Source organism: Xenia sp. Carnegie-2017, unplaced genomic scaffold, assembly GCF_021976095.1.
Source record: "Xenia sp. Carnegie-2017 unplaced genomic scaffold, XeniaSp_v1 HiC_scaffold_22, whole genome shotgun sequence".
In the NCBI taxonomy this organism is placed as follows: domain Eukaryota; kingdom Metazoa; phylum Cnidaria; class Anthozoa; order Malacalcyonacea; family Xeniidae; genus Xenia; species Xenia sp. Carnegie-2017.
In genome coordinates this window covers 6542800-6565179 of record NW_025813485.1, presented here as the reverse complement: position 1 = coordinate 6565179, position 22380 = coordinate 6542800, and the positions used below count along the sequence as shown (strand labels likewise).

Here is a 22380-nt window from a genome sequence, read left to right as displayed (position 1 = left end):
AAGCATCTTTTTGTTCAGCTCGGTGGCGCCGACAAGGTTATCTCTCATATATTGTTCTTAGTTATTTTTAACGACTGTAATCTTGAAAATATTTCAATAATTGGGAGGAGCTGTCACGCCCTTACCCCGATGCTTATGATCCAGCTGGTTAGTAAGTATTGTACAGTTTGAGTGATCGTTGGATGAACGAAAAAATGAGTGAGAGCTGTATGCAGTGTTGCTGCATCTTGGGATTTCTCCTATGATCTTAGAATTTTCATCTCAATCTTTGAGTTGTCAATTTAAATTTACATGAATTTTGGGATATTTTGTTGAAAAATTTTGCTGGTTTTATGTCTCAATTGTAAAAATTTTCAACTAAGTTATCGGTCTTTAATAGCGTGATAGAATACACTCGCAAACCAAATCTGACACCGAAATTGTACTGGCATTTGTTGAGTACTTGAGCAACATTAATAATTACAAATTGTTTGTCAAAGATGCAGGCTATATATATCTGCCTTGATGAAGAATGGAACTACAAAAAAAAAACGTGCTGCTGTATGCATCGAGAGTGATGCCATACATTTTCCAAGTATATATTTTAAAAGCAAAAAGCAACATATTGACCAAATGGCAGCGAAAGTTGAAGTTCTGATGAAATAACATTAAAAACGAGCGCCATTTCCTCGTAGGCGAGAGTGCAGAACAAAGCTTTTGGCGTATCTGTTTTTTACTATGTTTGGACTTTTGACCTGCTCCCTCCCCCCTCTTCTATTTTACTTCTCACCCCTTCTTCCGTTGATGGTGTAAATTTATTCGAGTAAAAACTTCGCGGGAATTTCAGAGCAAACATGGCGCCAACCAAAGAAGATTCCCACAATGACAGTTCCCTCGAAGTTGGTATGTCTTTATGTGCCTGAAACGAATATTCCAAAGATATTTATCGTTGTGGTTTTTTCCATCAAGATTTATATTCAATTATTGTTGTTTTATTTTACCGATTGTTTCTTATCGATTGGTCGTTGTGATCATTCTGTCAAACTATTTTGTTTTATGTCACGCAAGACCCTGTTGCTATTCGCCGTGGCAGACGATTGAAAAAAGAAACTGGAGCCAGCGCTGCGTTGAAGAAAATCAAGTAAGCATACTTCATTTTTTTCAATCAGAAAATATTCAAGAATGTCCAAGTCTTTGATCACTAAGCTAATGGCCTTCAGTAATAGTTTTGTACATTACTCCATTCACTTATATTATTTACATATTTTTCCTGAATTGATTTCTTCTTTGAAAGATGTGACTCAGGTTTGAAGCTAAAGGGAATGGTGAGGGGGGATGACACAGGACACCACCAAAAATTTTAACAGTAGATCAAGTTGGTGATATGTTACAGTACTTGAAAGCCGTGCAAAGTAAAAGTATTTGGTTGAATGCCATTCATGTCAGTTGGTCATGTGACACCCTGATTTTTGAAGATTATCTTGTTGCCCTTAGATCATTTTTCTAATGAGAGGAATTTTAAGCCTTGGAGCAAGAACATCATACTTGAACAACCTGGTTAATGTATGTATTAAGAACTTTTTTTTTCATAGACAATCAAGACAAACAGGAGAAAAAGTAAAATATGAGGTGAACAGTAAAGTGGAGCCTTTTATAATTTATTTAATTAACATTTCCACCTGGACACTAACAAAACATAAATATTCGTTCAAAGATTGACGAAATTGAAAATGTTTATGATGAAGTGGATGAAGCAGAATATTCCAAGGTTGTTAGGAAGCGTCAACTTCAGGATGACTGGATAGTAGATGTTGGTATGTGATGCAATTTCCAATTAAAATTAAGTTGTAACTTTCTAGTAAGTGCTTTTTTTGTAAGTAGATCTGGACAAGCATATGCAACTATCAAAATTCTTGAAAAAAAAAGTTTTAGTATGATTTTGATTAAACCAAATAATATGATGTTGGTGTATCTATTTATGTACCCTCCATGAATATTATATGGCAATTGCATGATGCCCTATGTGAGAATTGTGCCTATTTATAATTTATGCCCAGTAGACTCAGCTTAATTTAATGTGATTTAATAAAATTACTCACCATCAAATTAATATTGTACGTTTTGCAACAGATGGTAATGCAGATGGATATGTTGATGATGGTCGTGAAATATTTGATGAAGACCTGGATGAAAAACCAACTAATGCAGGTTTCATGCACTTTGCTTTTATGCATTTCTGAAAAAAACTCCCAGTAAACATAATACGTTCTTCACTTAGCTCAAAAGAAAGGGCAGAAAAAAAAGATTGTAAGTATTTTCAGGTTTTTGTATGAAAACAAAATCTTTTTATTTCTTTTATTATACAATGATTATCATAAAGTTTTGAGGCATGAGCTGAGCTAAAGAAGGATTAATTTAGTAAAGAATGGATTTGCTAATTAATGGATCATATCTAGCATGTCATCAATTATGTTGAGTGATATCCTAGGTTATCCCACATAGCCTAGCTTAACCTCCCCAAAAATATTTGAAGCTTTAAATTGGGTTTTCAATAAATTTCAGAATGTGAAAAAACCTTCAGCTCAGCCAAAGACGATCACAAGTATGTTTCTGATGGGCTCAAAATCAAATAAACTCCATCAGGTAAAAGCTTGAGGTGCCATATTGATGTTATATATATTCAATGTTATGCAGAACACTGTTCTCTGGCCATAACTGTATGTACAACTTTTGTTTCATGTTCTAAGAATAAAAGTGTTAAAATTGAGGATGATGAACTGCTCAATGGTATACTTGAAGACATGAGTGTGCCGGTAAATTTTATTTTATTTTTCTATTGTGAGTTGAAAATTTAATGATAGCTACCATTGGATATGAAAATGTTTAGTTTAATTTTTGGTTAGAGTTATGCAACAGTGAATATTTTTCCTACAGAGACCTGTTATAACTACCAATCCTGCAAGAACTCCCATCAGGCATGATGCAAGGTACGTATGCAAGTGTTACTTTGTACATGGGAAAATAATGTCATTTTAACTCGACTGGAAAGTAGCTGCCTATCTCTCTGAACTACTACACAATTGGATTATTAAACAATTTAAAAATTATTTATCTTTGCTATTACATCACCATGCTGAATCATACCTTCAGTAACTTGTGCAAAGATTAGCTCAGTACAAATTATGTTTTGAAAGTATTACATTTTATACGCAGGACACCAAAGAGCACTGGTCGAAGGAGGGCGGTGCCTCGTCGATTGCAGGTGATCATAAATATGTATTGAAAAATCAATTCGTTTATTAGGCATCTTGTCTGAGTCCACCTTTTGTAAATGTCAAGAAAAAATGTAGCTTCAGTGTTGGTCAAATTGATATGTCAAATCTACTTAGACCTGTTACTCTACGTACTGGTCTCTCATACGAGGGCAGCTTTTCAGCTACATTACGTGTATAATTTGGCTTTTTAGGAAGAACTTATTGTATTTCACCTTTTAGCCACCCACTTCAGCATCGTATTACAACCAAGCCTATCACGAACCTGTCATGCGCGCTTCACAAATTTCGGCTTCTTTACCCCCATTGGTTTCTCGAGCCGCTAGAGAATGCAGAAAGAATGGACGTCAATCGTTGAATGTTTTCAAACAAGATATGGAAGTACCTGACGATGTGAACGAACCTATGGATACTGGAGTTTTTAACGGCGACGATAATGTTGAGGAAAATGGAGGTTGGTTTGAATTTTGAACTTACTTTCTACTGTGATCCATCTCATCAATTATACTAGTTTTTATACGATGTTAGCAAATAATTTAAACTCAACTTTGTGTTTTGATATGCGGCATCATCGTTTTTATATGCGGTTTCAATATGAAGATCTGCCACATACTGTTACAATGCATCTGGATGACCTGAATTGAGATCGGATATTTTTAAATACGTAAGACTACTGACTGAACAAATACGTCACTGTACGGGGGAAATTCTTCTGTATTAAGTTTTTCATAGATTGAAGACTTTTCTTCGAATGGAACGAATTCTTTTCAAGAGGGAAGATTTTCCTTTCCTTACAAAACGTCTTTGGGATAACCAATGGAAATCCTTTTTGACAGTATCTCTTTGATGTAAACCTTATAGTTACAGATGCTGAAGATATTGATGAAAGTGTAAAAGACGAGATAAAGGCGTTTGATGATGTTGATATGCAACAGTATATCATGGATGAATTTGGAACTGAAGATATGGAGGCTATTGATGCTGTCGAAGAAAGTGCTCTGAAAGTCGAAGTAAAGGTACGTAAGAACTTCTAAGGTAAGAACCTTACGTTGGTTTTAGTTGACTGATTATTAATAAACGTCGTCTTTCATAATAATATAAATATATGCGATTCATTTAGAATGAAGAAAGCACTCAGAGAAAAAACAGAGGAGCAGCAGACCTAAACAAGACAAAGTATAAAACATCTGACAATTTTTTCGCATTTAAGCGTTTTTTGTTGGCCATATTGTGCATGAAAGTTTTAATTGTGAAATCGAGAAAACGAATTTTTTTTAATGGATCGTGTTGAATTCCTTCTAGCACGTCCTTTATTTTATATGCGGTTTTCTAATTGCCCCATACATATATTTTAGAATTCATTTGAACGATATTCAACCCGGCGAAATGTTTGAAACAATCAAGGGACAAATTAGTTCAAGTGCAGAAGAGGTTTGTACTACTGCAGAAGAGGTTTGTTACGGAACGGGGCGGTAGATTGATGTTTATTGGACGTTTGGGAGAAGTTAGTTATATATATACGCGTTTCACTTGAAGTTCAGCAGCGTGTGAAGTAATGTGTTTGCATTTATAGAAATTGAAAGATATCAACGTGGACTCCTCATCTTTAAATCTTTCGAAAAATGAGAAAGGTTAGCAAAAGATTTCATTTTGTTATTGTTATATTTGCTGGTTATTTATTGCGTTTAGTTTATAGACGTTTCCCTGCATTCACATTTGCTTATAAAATGAAAACAATAAAACTCGTGCGTTGATTGGTCTATAACCGTAGTTGCATTAGCCTGTGCAAAACAAATCTGAGCTCAACCAATCAAATCAATCTTTTTCGTATTATTGTTATTTTACAAAAGAAATAAAAGATGTTTTTCGAGTTTGCACTGGCTTATGCAAATCGTTTGTGAGAACTCTCGAGCCGGTGCAACCCTCGACCTTTGGTCTCGGTCTTACACTTATCAGCTCTCGAGTTCTCCCTAAGGTCTCCTTGGTTTGCATAAGCTTTTGCAAACACAGTAAAATCTTCTATTTCTTAAATAAATATTAACGTAACATTGTTAGGTGAACTGTTCTTTAAGTTTTATTGGATTGACGCCTACGAGGATCAATACGCACAACCCGGTAAGTGGCCCTTGTGTCTTTGTGAACTCTCGTCGTTACCTAATATACTGTCCAACGATGTTTACGTACATTGCGGCAACTTGAATTTAAAAAACGACTCGTGTAGGTCTTCATTTATTAATGATTTGGCAACCTCGCGATATAGTATATGTTGTATGTTGTTGATGATATCCATGCATGTGTCTTTTCTTTTCTCCCCAACTCTCTACCTTTGATCGAAGTATTTGCACTGATTGGCTCTTTTTTGTACCAATCCACGGAAAATGCAACTGAACGTTTTTGTCTCCAAGTCCTTTCTTTTAATGTTCATTTTCAAAGGTTATTTTGCTCGCATTTTGAAAAAAGGTGATGGTTGAAATAAGTTGACATAAGTTGCTTATTTAAAATTTTTGTGTTGCGAGTGGAATGTCCCTATATATATATACCCTTACCAAACTAAGGCTCTTTGATCATTAAAGACAAAAACTTGAACCAAAAAGCAATTGTTATACTCGAACGAAATACGTTTTGGTTAATATTCAACCCAATATTGTAGTTTCATTTTAACTCCATACCGTTAACATTTAACCAGGATGCTTTTTGAGTGTGAATCCGTTCACCTCCCGGTTAAGTACGGTTTAGTACGAAACATATTACATAAGTCCAATATTTTTACTCGTGTGTGGAACCTTTTTCTCTTTGCGTGATAGGGACTGTCTTCCTGTTTGGAAAAGTGTGGGTGGATACGGCAAAATCTTATGTCAGGTTAGTCAGTACATTTTCTCCAAACGCTCAAGAGTGCGAAAAACTAGCCTGTGGTGCTCAAAGGGCAATCATGGAAAACAGAAAATTTCATGAAACTTCACGTATACATTCTAAATAATTTCGTGGGAATTTTTGTTAGTTGTTGTGTCGTCGTCAAGAATATAGACAGGACTCTTTTCTTTCTTCCTCGTGATACGGTAGGATTTTTCAGTTTTTGTATGCGGTTTTGTTCATCATCTTAGAGCTGCTTTTTTTCTCATGAAAATGGACATTGGGGACTAAATATGAACCAAAAAACATTGTGACAATTCAAATTTACAGTCTTCACACGAGTTTATTCTTTCGTGCGAAACACATCGGCTGCCATTTTGATTTTTAGAAGACATGTATGCATTATATGACTGATTTCGTTTTAGTCCAAATGTCACCTCAAACATTTTTATTGTTATTATTTACTTCACCATTTCCGTGTTTTTTGTATGTTTTATTGATAATACAATTCAAGAGAAACGAGCAAGTAATAAATTAATTATACTTATATATTTGAGGTTTGCTGACATTTGCAATAAGTTGAAATGTTTCATTTGGTTCAAGCAAGTGAGCTATATCAAAACCTCATGTGATATTGACTATTTATGCGGGGCATAAAATTCTCTGTAGAAAGTTGCTGCTGATGGGTCAGAAACCGACGAGGCTGTTGAATTTACTGATGTATACGAGGTAATATACATAAGTAATTGATACAGCTTGCCAAATTAGCAATTTCAAATCTGCTATGTGCATTGAAAGTTGACTTAAATGTCAAATCAGTCGTAAAAACATTTTATTTCGAATGTTTGGAAAAGAATCAAGGATGGATGGTTTGTTGTTGTATTTATAGCCCCCATTTAAACGCTTGTCTTGCAGGCTTGCTGCATGCTGTGTTTTCCACAATGCCCGCAGCACTTGCACGAGAATTATGAACTGACGTGCTAAACATTAACATGAAGAACGAGTTTTCGCGCTATTTTTTTTGTTTGGTCATGTGATACGTAGAGCTACAGATGTAAATTACGTCAATATTTTGTTGTCTAAGTCTCTTTGAGGGGATCAAATTCATTCGGAAATGAATGTCATTATTCTCGTACGTATCTAAACTTTTTATTTGTTTCAAATCAAAATGACTACATGTGTCAATTTGGATAATCCAGTTGCAGTGGCTAATATTGTAAAATTGTACATACCACACGTTTTTTTTCAGGAATTTAACGAAATAGCTGACAAGTTGAAAATCATGAAATTCTCTGCACGGGTACTATATTTTGTCAATTCATTTCTGAGATGTGAGATTAGGTGCAAGCGATGATTAATTGCTTGTTGTACATTGCTTAAGTAAGTGTTTTCTGTTCAACGCGGAGGCAAAAGATAGCGTTATCTGTACGATCCTGATGGTCGACGATCTTTATGACTTACGGTAACATTTTCTTTGCATTCATAACCTTCTCTTTTTTTGTCTGTAGCGTTCGACAAAATTATACGCGTTTGAAGTGGAAGGAGTTCCTTTTTCTTCGGAGTATTTGGAAGTTAAATATTCGGTGCGCATTTAGTGTTCTGATTTCAATCTGACGGTATTCTAAATCTCAAAAACTCCTTTCTGTTGCTGTTTGTCCACTAGGCAACTGATTCAACGTTTCCTACGGACATTACGGGAAAAACGTTCAGTCATGTTTTTGGCATTAATACGTCAAGGTAGGATAGCATGTAAAATAAATACGAAAAATACATCATTGTACAGCCGCTAGGAATTTTATGGATCCGATTGTTTGACCCCATTTGCAATGTGATTTTTATGAAATGAAGGTAATTTGGTATAGCTCCTCACTGAAAATTGCTGATCGGCTTGTTACCAATCTGCTAGATTAGATTTTCTTTTCATTTTTTGTTGGTGCTTATGTTGAAAGTGACTAGCTAAATGCTTCCTAAAGGCTTGACTTTCTTCTTCTTTTGCAGTCTCGAGCTGTTGCTACTGCAGAGAAAATTGAAAGGTCCTGGTTGGCTCGAGATCAAAATGCCCCGTACGTAATTATAGGAATCTGTTTATTTAGTTTGTATCTGCTTTGTCGCGTTTTAGCGGGAACAAACTCATGAACTACAAATCGACATTTTCTAAATATTCATTTGTATAAGCCTTTTGACTGTACAATACAACAGACAAAATGCACTGAAATAATTATGCCAGCGCCTTTGAATGTTAAAAGAAGTTGGGGAGCGACCTAGTTAGTTGGAATGATAAGTACATATTCATATACGATCCGGTTGAGACATTCTTTCATCGCGAATATATACATAACTCTACCTCCAAACAATACTGGATACGTTTGACGTTTGTATGGTGGGCCATTTTTTGAAAGAATTCGACGTTTATTGGTTTACTAACATGTAATACTGTATACGTATTTTAAGCTTATTAAAAAGGACATAAACTGTCTTTACGTCACTAAATTTCCTCATTTATTTTGCAGAAATTCCCAATCAGCTTACAAGTTGGTGCAAATTGGAGGTATTGTATTCATAAAGTCAGATATACTTTAGCTGTTTGAAATGATTGATAGTATGAAAAAGTTGTATTTGACCGGAATATATTATTCTAAATTTATATAATTGTGTTATTGCTATGCATTAGTAGAACATCGCATTCTTTATGTCAAAAATCGTTCCATTTAGGCAATTGTTAGTAAACCGGAACATATCAATGTACTGACATCCGAAAAACTAGATCCACCTCCTCTGGTAAGCTGATTGCTAGAGGTTTTTCATGACTAAATCAATAATCGTTGATTTGGGTACATTTACCTTTAGGTCGTGTTAAGTTTATCAATCAAAACAACGCTGAATCCCAAAACACATTTGCAAGAGGTAAAAGTAATTTATTTTCTTGTAAACATGTTTCGTATTAATGACGCATTATCAAGTTATTGACTGTGGTCAATGGTTCTTGCATAAACGTTCAAAAGTTCTAAATATACGTATTTGTAAGTGTTTAAAGCTCAGCTATTCGTTACAGATATTAGCTGTTTGTGGCCTGGTCCATCAGGATTTCCATGTCGACAAACCAGCTCCAAAAGACCGATATTTTCAAGGATATTTTTGTGGTACGCTTATAGAAATGATACGTCGATTTGAAGGGGAATAAAACACTCCAGCTGGCTGGTGTAGTTTTTACACTCTTCGCTTGGTTCTCGTGATTTTTTCTCAAATAACGTTAAATTACAAAATAGTGTGTTTGGACTACATCGAGCTTACTGTACATCGCATTTTTATAAGAATACTTTCTTCGTATTTTTAGTACTTCGCTTGTTTCACGAAGACTGTGCTTGAAAAATATGAAATATGCTTGATTGATTTGCATGAAAATTATCATTTACACTGTAGTTTTGCTGGTTCGTACAAGCTTAAATCTGTAAATAAAAGTCAGTTTTATATGATTGAGACTATGGTAGGAGAGGGAATTTATATGGATTTCTCGAAGGAAAATAATTCGATGTTCTAGGCGTGACAAAGCCATCCGATTATACGTTTCCATATGATTTGAAGAATGTTCTGAAGCAACAGGTATCCTTCCATAGATGTATTTATAGTTAGATTATTAAGCATCTTGCTTGTTGTACATATACATATACACAATATATAAATAACCAAGATTGCTAAAAAATAGTCAGCAAGTCAACTCGGCTTTCAATGGCTTGTTTCGAATCATTTTTAGTTTAATATTCCAAGGATTAGGCCACTGTATATGGGTGCATTTCCAAACAGATTCTCATAAAGTTGACTAATTTCGCGGAATATTTCTAAACGAAAATTTAGTACAGCTTACTATCATCAAAAATTTTTGGCAATAGTCACTAAATTGGATCCCGGAAAAATTTGTGACGTTCATTGCGCACGCATGTAGCAATGACGATTTAGCTACATGCATTGACTATACACCACGTGGCTATGTGAGACAACCAGGAGTCGAGAAAATATTTAAAAATTAAAATATTCAATACCACAATCTGTTAAAAATTACTTTGTGTGTTTACTAATTCTCGTTTTCACCAACACGAATTGTTGATTTATTTGTTTTCAATTTTTGAGGAATTACACGTCGAATCTTGTGCCAATGAAAGGTCTCTTCTTGGATTCGTCATGGCAAAATTGCAGAAATATGACGCGGATGTATATGTGGTGAGTATGTAATAATGGCAATGGCGTAGGCCACCATGCTGATTGAAATATTGTAAACATCAAATTTCTTGAAAACGGAAATGTGGAATGAACGAGTATTTTTTATTCACCAGGGTCATGATATCAGTACGTTTGATCTAGATGTATTGTTGCATAGAATCAATGCTTGCAAGGTAATATATAGCGACACTGGCAATAGTGTGATTTTTCAGCTCTACATATTTTATTGCGTTGGGCAGTTTCAGTGTACAGTTTGTCGAAATTCGTTACAACAACTCATTCTTGGATGTATTTACATTTCAAAACATTTTGGATACAATTCGATTGGTTCAATTTTATTCTATAGAAACATTTCACCCAAAGCAGCATGATTATTTATGAACGTATTTTAAGATAAATTCGAGTTCAGTTTTTTAAGTTGATTTCATTTCACCCTTACTTAGTTTGTGGGTTGATCTGGTATCTCGTTAGTGAAGCAATTTCGAAAATAGAGTTTTCAGTTCATAATTTGCGATTTTGACACGCGTTTTTACAAAAGTAGGGAACTGTTTCGCCCAAACAATCTCCATCAATTCCCTCTGCATAAAATGCTTAATTTTTTCTGAAACTATAAATATGTAATTCAGGACCTTATTGTTGCAAATAGAAACACATAATAGTACGACTACATGTAGCTGTAATTTTCTACGTATATCACTCACTTACGTATATGCATGATTTATAAACATGTTGAATTGAAGGTACATACCTGTTGATATTGTCGTCTAGGTAGTATTTTCCATTAGGTGGTATTTTTTGTCCATAAAACAAAAGAACGTCAGATTTATATGATTGTTATTTCTTATAACGATTATAACTAATTTCGCTGTATTTTGAATAACCGTTAGTGACGTGTAAGTGACGTCATTGGCTCATTTTTAGATCCCTAGTTGGTCACGTGTAAGTCGACTGCGAAGAAAAATAATGCCAAAACTGTCGGTATGTGCTTTGGAGCTTTTAACTGTTCATATTCATTTCTGATGGTATAGTCAGGAAAAGAAAATCACATGCATGCTTATGAACATGTAAATTTTCTTAAAGCTTGTCGTATTTAATGCTTTAGTTTGGTTCCAAAAGTGGGTTTGCCGAGCGAACTGCTACGTGCGGACGTCTTGTTTGCGATGTAAAAGTTTCATCGCAAGAACTGATTCGTTGTAAAAGTTACGATCTGTCAGGTGAGATATTTATTCATCAGTTTGTAGTCGTTCGTCTGGCATTTGGCAACAATCATCGAAATAATCGTATCACAAATTCTTTTTTCATGTCACGCATATTTCAAACCTGTTTATGTAGAATTAACCAAAATTGTTTTGAAGAGCAATCGGCAAGAGATATCGGAAGAAGATACCCTTGAAATGTACAGGTCAGTGGCGCCTGCTATGAACTTCTCCTAGATGCTCGAGCTGTTTCATTTTGATCTCTAATGCGCATGTGCATAACGGTAGTAAATGATTTACTCAAAACTACGAGGTTTGTCATTTTCGAGCTAATCATTTAAACAATTCAAGATTCGACATTTTCAGGGTGAATGCTAAAAACTCGCGTTCGTCATAAATTTTTAGTATTCATGTTTCGTGTTTTTTTTTCAAGAGTAATGTTTGAGCAAAAACAAGTGTTGTTGCAAAATTCTCTTTCTAGTCACTGTGCGTTAGTTTAGTTTTTGCGAAGCTGAAGCACTTTTCGCAAGACGATACGTCATTTTGCTTTAAAAACTGCGTTCTCAAATTTCTAAAAAAAGTTTTACCATATGTTAGAGTATGTTATAGCTATGTTTGTTATTGTAGCTCGTCAAATGAACTCTTATCAATGCTGAAGTTAATGCTGGTAGGTTTTAAGAGATGATATTGCAAAACAGCTTTGTGTTGATGGTGGTAGAGATTTTTGACAAAGTTGTAGTAAGCCATTCGAGTTTCACTAAAATGTTTCATGAATCATTTTAGACTGACAGTCTTTACGTCTTAAGAATAATGTACGAATTGAATGTAAGTTATGATTTTCTTGTTTACTCTTCTCTCGTTGTTTAGAGGTGAATTTACTTAACATCAGTTCAGAATTTTAACTTAAAATTTTTATCACATAATATACATATTGTACTTTAATAGAAATTCATGTTAACTACGAACATAACTAGATACTTCGTGCTTTGACTTTGGAGGAAATATTTTTTTACAAACAGTCAACAATAAGGAAATTTCATTTGCAAACTCTAGTTATTTCGTGTTTGAACAACTTGGCCCCTAAATTTCAAACCGTGTATGGTACAGTACTTTGCTTTTCTGCATGTAAGGACGTTTTACCGTAACTAGCTACTATTTAGCATAAATCTGTTTTGTTTTACTGTACATGGAAAATTGTTTTTTTTTGAAGTAAAATATGTAGCAAATTTTTGTAGGTTATGCCATTGGCATTGCAAATTACGAATATTGCTGGAAACCTGATGGTGAGCCTTCGTGTGGTGGATTATGTACTTAGCTTGTGTGTATTAACGTCAGTTTACGTTTAGTCTAGAACACTTCTCGGTGGTCGCTCAGAAAGAAACGAATTTCTCTTACTTCATGCTTTTAACGAGAAGTATGTCATTTAGTTAAAGTTTTTTGTTAAAATTTTGCATTGATTGATTAACCACATTGCACGATTAGTCATTTGAAGACGGTGTGACTTTACTATGTATTGAAACTGCAATAAGATGCTCTTTTTTGCTTCGATTTCTTGTCGAATACATTCAGATTACGAGGTTGTTAAAGCCACAGTTCAAATTTTACAATCAATAGAATGAAACATTTAATCAAAACGTTTTATGTTTGTGAAGAAAACCTCAGTACGCTTGAAAAATGTAGTGAACCAGGTTGACAAAGGCATTCTTCCCCTGAACATTATTGTTGGTCAGCTGTGCATTTCATTATGAATTTAATCATTTTAGGAATTTCATATGTCCTGATAAGTCGTTTGAAAAGAAACAGAAGGTAGCTAGCGTTTGGAAAATGACGACGCATATTAAAGTGATCAACCCCCTTTTGACTGTTTTGATTTATTTTAACTTCTTTCCTCTTTAGGCAGCTCAATCACCAACAACAAACGATGGAAACGCCATTTCGTCGACCAGCACAGCGAAAAAAAGTAGAAAGAAACCTGCGTATTCAGGTGGTCTTGTTTTGGAACCAAAGCGAGGTAATGCTCGAATGTGAAGTAACATTGTTTTATGCGATGTTTGTCTTCATTTCACATTTTACGTCATGCATGTTGAAAATTCAGGTTTTACCAAAAATTTACCAAAATGTTTTTAGAAAATGAAATGACGCTTTTAGGAAAGTTGATTTTTAGCTACTTGAATCGAGTGTTTATGTATAAGTTAGTGAAATTTAGTTATTAATTATTAAACGATTTTGTACAATTCGTTGACCAGTACAAGTTTGTTGACCATTTTTTCTTCAACGAACATGCGCAAGATGTAATATTTTATTAATCGATTGTTGCCATGGGCGTAAGAAGATAGATACGTAATTAAGGGGGCTCATATTCATAAATGCATGAGATGCATTGTTAAGCTTCTTTGTAATTTATTTTTCTTAGCGGATTGTACCATTCATATATGAATATGAGCCCTCCTCATTATCGATATTCCTACGCCCATGATTGTTGCTAAAGTGTGCTAATGTTTTTAGGTTTTTACGATAAGTTCGTGCTTTTGCTCGACTTCAATAGCTTGTATCCATCCATTATTCAAGAGTATAACATTTGTTACACCACTGTTAATCGAACTCCTCCCGATGGCATGGTATGTTTTATCTTTTCAATAATATAAAACTTCTCTATTCCCAAACCTTCATAGATGAGAAAATCAACTACCCAAGTTTGCATGTGAATTCATATTTCGATGATAGCTTTAGAATAACAATTGTGCGTGTGGTAGAGCTAAGATTGAAACATTACCTTGCGTTGCTAGGAAAAAGATGACGTTGAATCATGGGTGGATCTGCCTGATTCGGATTTAGATCCAGGTGTTTTACCCGTGCAGATTCGTAAACTTGTGGAGCGACGAAGAGAGGTAGGTGGAGTGTTTCACCTCTTTTTTTTTCTTGTTTAGTTACGTGATGGACTTTAAAGGTTGTATCTCAAACTTTGATTTTTGAACATTTGGTATTTATAATTGAAATTTTTCGATGGTACATCATTTTTACACGACCGATTTCAATTTGATATGTCATTTATGTATTTATTTTACAAGTAAATAGAGAAAAGTGAACTTAGTTTTTTTGTGACTCATAAAACTGTTCTGTCTTTAAGTGCTACACTTTTACCTTTTCATTTTGTACATTGATTTAAAATATCTTGCTGCTCGCTGCTGACGTGCAGCTGTAAAATATTTCAAAGTTGCAAATTCCATGGCAACTATTTAGCCAGTTTTGTGTAATTTTTTCTTTTGCTTTGTTAAGGTGAAGAAATTGATGAAAGAAGTTAATATAGACTGTGATCAATACATGCAAGTACGTTCCGTTGCATTTTGAAAGCTGCACGTTGATTTAGAAAACAGAATATTGTCCTAAACTTGTCATGAAATACGTAGCTTGCTTTGTTGGTATGACATGGTCGTATTACATACGTACGTATGTGCGATTGGTGATATTGAGGAATATCCCGCCCGTATTTTGTGCTCACGAATAACTGCAACGATAGATGTCTAAACAAATAAAAGTTGTTTGCGTTCTGTGATTTCTATGGCAGGACTAAACATGCGGCCTGGCTACACCTATGATTACATGTTTTTCCGTTAATTTCACCTTTTTTGTTCATGATATTATATTGCCAATGCTGCTACCAAGCTGAACTGAACTCACATCAAGCTCTTCATTTAGTATGATATTAGACAAAAAGCATTGAAGCTTACTGCGAACAGGTGGGTTTATTAATAATTTTTGTATTCTGTTTTTTGTGTAATATCGAGAACTAACAGACTTCACTTTGCGTTGTTAATGGAATAAAGCCGAATTCTTTTATGCTATAAATTAATAAAAAGTCATCGGCCTTTACATAATTTTAATCGCAACACAACTCGCGGATAATATTCCACATCTCTTTCAACAAGAGCCAAATTTATCTGCTTGCTCTTAGCCGATCACTTTTGTAGATTGTGTAATTGTATGGTAATTAAATGTTAGAAACAATCGGTAGTGTAGCCAGCCCGTAAGTTTTGTCGTACTTTGTAAATGTTTCGTTGTTCACTCGCCATAAATTGTTAGATTTAAAGAAATGAATACATTACGTATTCATGATCTGAGATATTTTCATTTATGACCAAACATGCCTGCTGGCTACGCCACTGAAAGCAATACATACGTATGCCTTAAAGATAAAACTGAAGTAAATTAATTTTGATATTCCTTAATATGTTTAGTATGTATGGATGTCTTGGATTTTCAAACTCGCGTTTTTATGCAAAGCCTCTCGCAGCCCTGGTCACTAGTAAAGGAAGAGAGGTGAGCAAGTGTCAGCAAGTGTTTTATTTTGTTATTCTTTTAACAATTTGATGAGAGCCTCGATTTGTTACGTTGTCAATTTTGATGCAAAGAGTTAAATGATCAAACCTTTGGCTTGTTGATGTAGTTAATGATTGTGCTTGGATAACTTCATCTCTGGACGTACGAATATATTAAAATGTAAACAATTGAAATATTAGGGATTTAACTGTTAGAGATTATAGCAAAATCCATTACCAGCCGACAATTTACGAAGTATAGTAAGAAACATACTCCAAATAACAGGTCCATGTTTAATTCAATAATTGATAAACAAACAAGACATTTTCATGCAGTAAACTGTCTTGTTTGTTTCTCAAATATTGAGTTAAACATGGACTTGTTATTCGAAGTATGTTTCTTATTATACTTAACTGTAAAGTTTCTCTCCTTTTTATTTGCCTATTCGGTTGTCATCATTTTCAGAAAATCATCCAAGTTAACTTTTCCATCATGATCAAAATCTGCCTGAAACAGCATGTCCTGTAATTCTTGCTCGTTGAAGGATTGCTTTAACGTATTGAAAATATGTCTGATATCACTCAGTGAAATATGTCCTTTTTTTGCACGATCGAACACTTTGTACGTTTGGCTTGCCATTTCTTCATCTGATAACACGTGAAGCTTTTTTATTGCCATCTCGTAGAATTCTTCGAAGTCGATTGCGCTATTTCCGTCACTATCTGAGAAGATGAAAAAATAATTTTTTTGTTATATGGATGCAGTTGTTCATTGTTCGCTAAATTTGCTTTTTGTTGGTGGTTATTGATGAAATGCATGCAGTTTGAAAAAGACAGAGTGCTTGGGGTGGGAGGTTGAAAGAGTGAAAAAGTAATGGTGTCTTTTATTGATTTTGTCCTCATGGTGAACTTCTTAAATTTACGAATACAGAAAATATGCACATTTCTGGAAAAATGACTGTAACATTTATCAATTATGCTTACATTCGAGTATGTACAAATGATTGGGTTCTTTGTCATCTTTTGGTATTTGCATTTGTTTATATGAAGTATCGATAAAGCAAAACGCAATATCAAGTTATTTTGTGGTAGTTCTGTAAGACGGTACATCATAACTATAAGTACATTTACCTATTATGTTCATCATATCCATAATTTCACATTCTGTCATATTATAACCCAATGAAGTTAGGAAACATCGCAAATCGGACGCTGAAATACAACCATTTCTGTTCTTCTCGAGAATTTCGAATGCCACTTTAATGTCGGTCGTATTTTCCTGTTGAATTTAAAACTATCGAAATGGTTTCAAATGATTGACGTGGTTTTTTATTTAACTAGAAGGAATTTTATATACCTTTGTGGTTTTCTCTTTCGCATATTTTCTTTCGTTTTGTTCCGGTTTTTGCATGATTAACTCGCAGTAAATAGACGATGTTCAGTGAGGAATGTATACCTATCGAATTATGATTACGTTTTCGGAGTAAAATATAATTAATGAGTTTTCACTGCCATTGTGTTTCTTGCACTAATTCTTAAATCAACAATATTAGTTGTGTGGAAACTTCGTAGAACTCGTGAATGCTCTGATTCACAAACCTTTTTATGAACCCCCTTCACATTTAAACCGTAATTCGTGTTCAAATAGTGATTGTCGATACATCCATTATTTTACAACACGAAAATTCGAACTTAGCTTTTCTGTAATCATAGAAATACCCACAATTCATCATAGAGACGGCATGGTTTCGACAGCTTATTTTATCTTTGCGCTAAAGCTTCGTAATTCGTGTGGTCAACATTGGCAGACTATAGGATTATCGCATTTACTGTAAAACATATTTATCAACAGATCTGTTTATGAAAGGTTTAATGTATTGGATATTTTCTCTTCTCTTTGTTTGATTTCGTACTTTTTAAAAAAACTAAGAGCATGTAGAAAAGCTCTGTAACTACTGCCCTACGATCTAGTATAATAATGCTTGTTTGCATTTTTAGTTTGTCACAGACATTATTGATGTGTTTTGTAAACATCGTTGTTTAACTTGTTATAGATTCTGTTAAAAACCAAAGATCTCGTTCAAGGAATGAATTTGGATGTTATATACGGTGATACGGACTCCATTATGATCAACACAAATACGACGGATTTTAAGGAAGTCCTGAAACTTGGAAACAAGGTTCATACTATTGTTTGACTTCTATTAAGTCCCCGCGCATCTCGCTTTATACGTCCTTAGTATAGTAAACATACGGTAGTTCCACTCCATTTTTCTCGCGCATCTTACTAAATGAGCCCGTCATTACCATAGTTGCAGCAAGTGAGCGACATTTCCTGTCCAATAGGAGAGCCGAGATGTCTAACAGCGGTCACTAACCTAATTAAATATTTAGCGCCTAGTTGCACAGCGAAGTGGACCTACTATTTATTGCTTATACTGTGATTTGTCCTTGAAATGAAACATTGTTAAGAATTAGATGATCGAAACCTATTTTTGTGCTTTATACAGGTGAAGAGTGAAGTGAATAAATTGTATAAACTTCTGGAAATTGACATCGATGGTGTTTTCAAGTCAATGTTACTGCTAAAGAAAAAGAAGTAAGAATGAACGCGAAAAAACAACAAAAATTCATCATTAGACCACAATTCGGCTTCCTCGTTTAAAAATATGTCTAAACGACTAACGAAATTCTATGTCTACATTTTAATTACAAACGTAAAGGATTGCTATTAGGTTTTGATGTTGAAGTTCTTAATGCATTTGATAGTTTCGCCAGTAAAGGCCCAGAATATTGAAACTTCGTCATGCTCATCACTTCATTTCAAACTAATAGAAAGTCATTCATAGCTTGAGAAACAAAGAAATATTTTTGATCTATTTTCTAGGTATGCCGCTATAACTGTTCAAATGCTTGATGATGGTAAACGATGTATTCTTAGCGCATGTTATTTCTAATGCTTGTATTTTGAATTATACTATAAGTAGTTGTGTAATTAGTTGTTCTCTATATGTATTCATATAATTTTGTTTTCTCAATTTATTTATAGGAACATTACACGAGTCCAGAGAAATAAAAGGTCTGGATATTGTACGAAGAGATTGGTGTGAACTTGCAAAGGATGCTGGGAAGTACGTCTTCATTTTCGTTCAATGCGAGTTTTGTGTCGTTCAATGTTTCATCTTTTGTTGTTTGTTTAGCTACGTTTTAGATCAGATTCTATCGACTGATGCAAGAGACACAATCGTCGAAAACATTGCAGAATATTTGAGCAAAGGTATACATCGAGTTTGCCGATGACTTTTGTGCACCGAAATTTTTGACGAAATGTTACATTCTTAATTATTGCTGTTTTGGGGTGATGATTATATGGACGACGTTGGTTTTTGCAAACAAGTTAAATGTTTTCTACGATAATGGTGTGCTGCGTATATTACATAATAAAGTACATCAAATATAAATTTTAGTTGGTGAAGACGTTCAAGGTGGACACTTGGCATTAGAAAAGTTCGTGATCAATAAGGTATTGCTTTTGTGGAAGAGGGTATACTATTTTTCTGTTTAGCTAGCTTGTCATCTTGTGGATGTTAAATTGTGGACAGTATTTGTATGTCAGTAGCGGTGTATTTGAATTGAAACCAGCGAAGATAAATGTTCCTTGATTATGCATTCTATATCAGTTACATTCATTAGCATTCGTCTACTTTACTATTTGTAGCAACTAACAAAAGATCCGAATGACTATCCAGACAAGAAATCTTTACCACATGTTCACGTCGTTTGGTGGATGAAAAGTAAAACCAAAAAGGTCAACGTGGGGGATACGATTCCTTACGTCATTTGTGATGTGAGGATTGTGATGATTTTTAACACTTTTTATTAGTAAATGTTTTTGAAGATGGCTTTTGAAAAATATGAGCGTATTATGTGCTTCTATTGATTAGGATGGATCAACATTACCAATGGCCCAACGTGCATACCATCCAGAGGAATTCTTACGCTCTGAAACACTTAAACTGGGTATCCTTACATGCGTTTGACATATGCTGTGCATTTTTATTTGAAAGTAAGAGAGCAAAATGGAAGGCCTGAAAGATTGTTCACGTTTGTCGTAATAGTCTCCATGTTGCAAAATATAACTATATTCATGTAATAATAATACGAGCAGAGACGGAGTAAAGTAATCCCTGTCAATCAATCGTGTATACTTTGAGCACTTTCAAGATCAATGACATCAAATGATTTGAATCATGTTTAACCATTTCGACATGGTAGCTTATCCTTAATATAATTACATCAGATAGTAAATATTACTTGGCCAATCAGGTTCATCCTGTTGTCTCTCGATTATGTGATTGTATCGATGGAATAGACTCAGCTCACATTGCTAACTGCCTTGGTGAGTTTATTTTTGGTCCTGTTGAGCGGAGTTATAGGCTTGAACTAGCAGAATTATAGGTATCTATTGCACTCAATCGCACGTTTTTTCTTAGGGAAAATGTCCACTTATCATTTAATGTTCATTTTACGATAAAATCAGTGATTTAAAATTAAAAATGCGTTTCTATTGATATACGAGTTCTAGTCTTTCACGGTATATTGTATACGTACTACAATTGTATATAATTCAAGCATGGACTTATCCCACCTGTAGCTATCATGTTGATTTTCAAGTTTCAACTTACACGCAGGTTTGGATCCCTCTGGTTATCGTACGTCTGCCTCGCACAGAGATGAAAATGATGCCATGCTTGGTGGTGAGTCTCAAATGAGCGACGAAGAACGATTTAAGGTGAAATCAGAATTGAATATTCAATACTTTGAAACGTAGATCATTTTGCTTGAATTGCGAATATTGCTAGCGGTGTGTATAGGTGGTTTACATGGTACATCACGGCCGCCATGTTTGTGGCTAAGTACAAAAGATTATTTTATTACTGTTGTTGTGGGCACCAGCCTGCATAGGCGATTCATATTTTTGATAATTCCATGAAGGTTGATTGCAATCCAAAAACTGTTGTTTTCATCTTGTGACAGGATTGTGATCCATTTTCAATATCTTGTGGAAATGAAGAATGCAATGAGAAGTATGTTTATGACTTAGCGTCTAAGGACAAAGTAAGTGTCTCCCAAGCAATATTCTGATACTTGGCAACTCTACGTTTAGGAAGGGATTTGTTCCCTTACAGAAATTAAATTTTGTTCTTCCGAACATCTAAAACCCGAAGCCGCATTACCGCCATTTGAGAAGCAAAATTTATTTCTAAAACAGTTTTTGCGTGGCGTTTTCTGATATTTTTGCTGTCGCTCATTAAGGTACGCGATTATTTGAGATGCCTGAAGTGTGAGAGCGGATTTAGAATGAATGCTGTTAAAAATAGACTTACACTCTTCATAAGAAAGAAAGTGAAGAATTATTATGCGGTATGTAAAAATGAAACATAGATCTCGATATGAAAGTGAAATTTATCGTGAATGAATGCAAATGGCTTTGTGTGCTGTTGAAGTTCATTTGTCTTTATATAAAACAACTATTGTATCAGATGGGGAAAACATTATTTTGTGTCAGTGGTGAGGGAGGTTTTGAAAAAATTTAGGGCTGGATGCTGTGCGATGATCCATCTTGTGGCTTGCGAACCAGAGATGTTCTATCGCTTCCACAACGTGGACCGCCTCCGTGCATTTGTGATCGTGGTCATTTGTATCTTGAGGTAGGGTGAACGTATTTGCATCTAAATTTAATGATACTCTGAGTATTATTTTTGGCCCAGTACGTTCGAAATGAAGTCTTTACGTTGAGTAGCAGCTAGTGTGTTTTTTCTTTTGGATTAGTAGGATGTGACAGTTGTATTTTGTTATTAGACTAATTTGCGCTGTCATCTTTTCTATAATTATTGCTCTGTCAGTACCATGATAACGTTTTAGTGTATTGTATTTCCTTTCAGTACAATGAAACAATGCTGTACAATCAATTGTTGTATTACCAGAGGCTATTTAAAGTCGACGACAAAGGTTGAAATTTTATACCTTGTAGTCTTTTATTTTAATCTAAGTTTGCTTTGATTGGCTTATCTTTATGTTGTAGTTTTCGACTTAAGGAATGGTTCTCAGAGCTTAAAAGAGCTTAAGGAATGGTTCTCAGGAGTTCATGATCACATTGCTCACATTATTGAAAACAATTCCTATTTCGAAGTTGATCTCTCAAAGCTGTTTAACCTCCCTGTCTTGACCCTGCTCGAGTAGTTGTTTCAAGCCTACTATGCAGTTATATTTCTTTTGTTGGATTATCATTTAGCTCAGATTTTTCTCTTTTTCTGGCATTTTTATTATGTTCATATTTGACAATTTCGTAATAATTAACATTTTAAATAACGTTACATTAAGATCAGCTTTTAGTTGTACATCTTTTGTTGGTAGATAGTTTTGTTACGACTATTTTTAATAAAACAGAAAACCATGTAAATAGCTAGGATGTTGTCTAAGAATCTCGATAACATAGGAACTTGAAAATGATATTAAAGAGAAAATAAGTTTTGTTGAAGTTTGTCTTCT

The 22380-nt window shown here is 34.4% G+C and overlaps 2 protein-coding genes across 2 annotated transcripts; one reads left to right on the top strand and one right to left on the bottom strand.

The window, feature by feature from the left end:
- Positions 1 to 41: 41 nt before the first annotated feature.
- Positions 42 to 22369, top strand: LOC124445775 (DNA polymerase alpha catalytic subunit-like). The gene is made up of 59 exons (XM_046996540.1): positions 42 to 882; positions 1048 to 1120; positions 1572 to 1608; positions 1694 to 1793; positions 2110 to 2187; positions 2258 to 2286; positions 2542 to 2622; positions 2727 to 2792; positions 2914 to 2966; positions 3193 to 3241; positions 3474 to 3705; positions 4113 to 4267; positions 4372 to 4427; positions 4607 to 4682; positions 4825 to 4882; positions 5307 to 5366; positions 6056 to 6110; positions 6250 to 6307; positions 6771 to 6830; positions 7351 to 7401; positions 7610 to 7684; positions 7765 to 7838; positions 8100 to 8164; positions 8612 to 8649; positions 8814 to 8879; positions 8949 to 9005; positions 9154 to 9241; positions 9640 to 9701; positions 10227 to 10316; positions 10430 to 10489; positions 11238 to 11294; positions 11419 to 11530; positions 11649 to 11718; positions 12140 to 12179; positions 12296 to 12337; positions 12748 to 12795; positions 12859 to 12926; positions 13276 to 13318; positions 13409 to 13523; positions 14018 to 14130; positions 14299 to 14400; positions 14789 to 14839; positions 15209 to 15249; positions 15748 to 15829; positions 17883 to 18008; positions 18339 to 18427; positions 18716 to 18750; positions 18878 to 18959; positions 19029 to 19105; positions 19296 to 19351; positions 19547 to 19675; positions 19773 to 19848; positions 20129 to 20227; positions 20520 to 20620; positions 20866 to 20946; positions 21145 to 21252; positions 21426 to 21539; positions 21774 to 21840; positions 21914 to 22369. Exons 1-59 carry the CDS (start codon positions 834 to 836, stop codon positions 22069 to 22071), a joined length of 4533 nt encoding a protein of 1510 aa, XP_046852496.1. The 5' UTR covers positions 42 to 833; the 3' UTR covers positions 22072 to 22369.
- Positions 16251 to 17515, bottom strand: LOC124445778 (calmodulin-2/4-like). The gene is made up of 3 exons (XM_046996545.1): positions 17186 to 17515; positions 16960 to 17107; positions 16251 to 16551 (listed from the first exon to the last, which is right to left on the bottom strand). Exons 1-3 carry the CDS (start codon positions 17237 to 17239, stop codon positions 16271 to 16273), a joined length of 483 nt encoding a protein of 160 aa, XP_046852501.1. The 5' UTR covers positions 17240 to 17515; the 3' UTR covers positions 16251 to 16270.
- Positions 22370 to 22380: the final 11 nt, after the last annotated feature.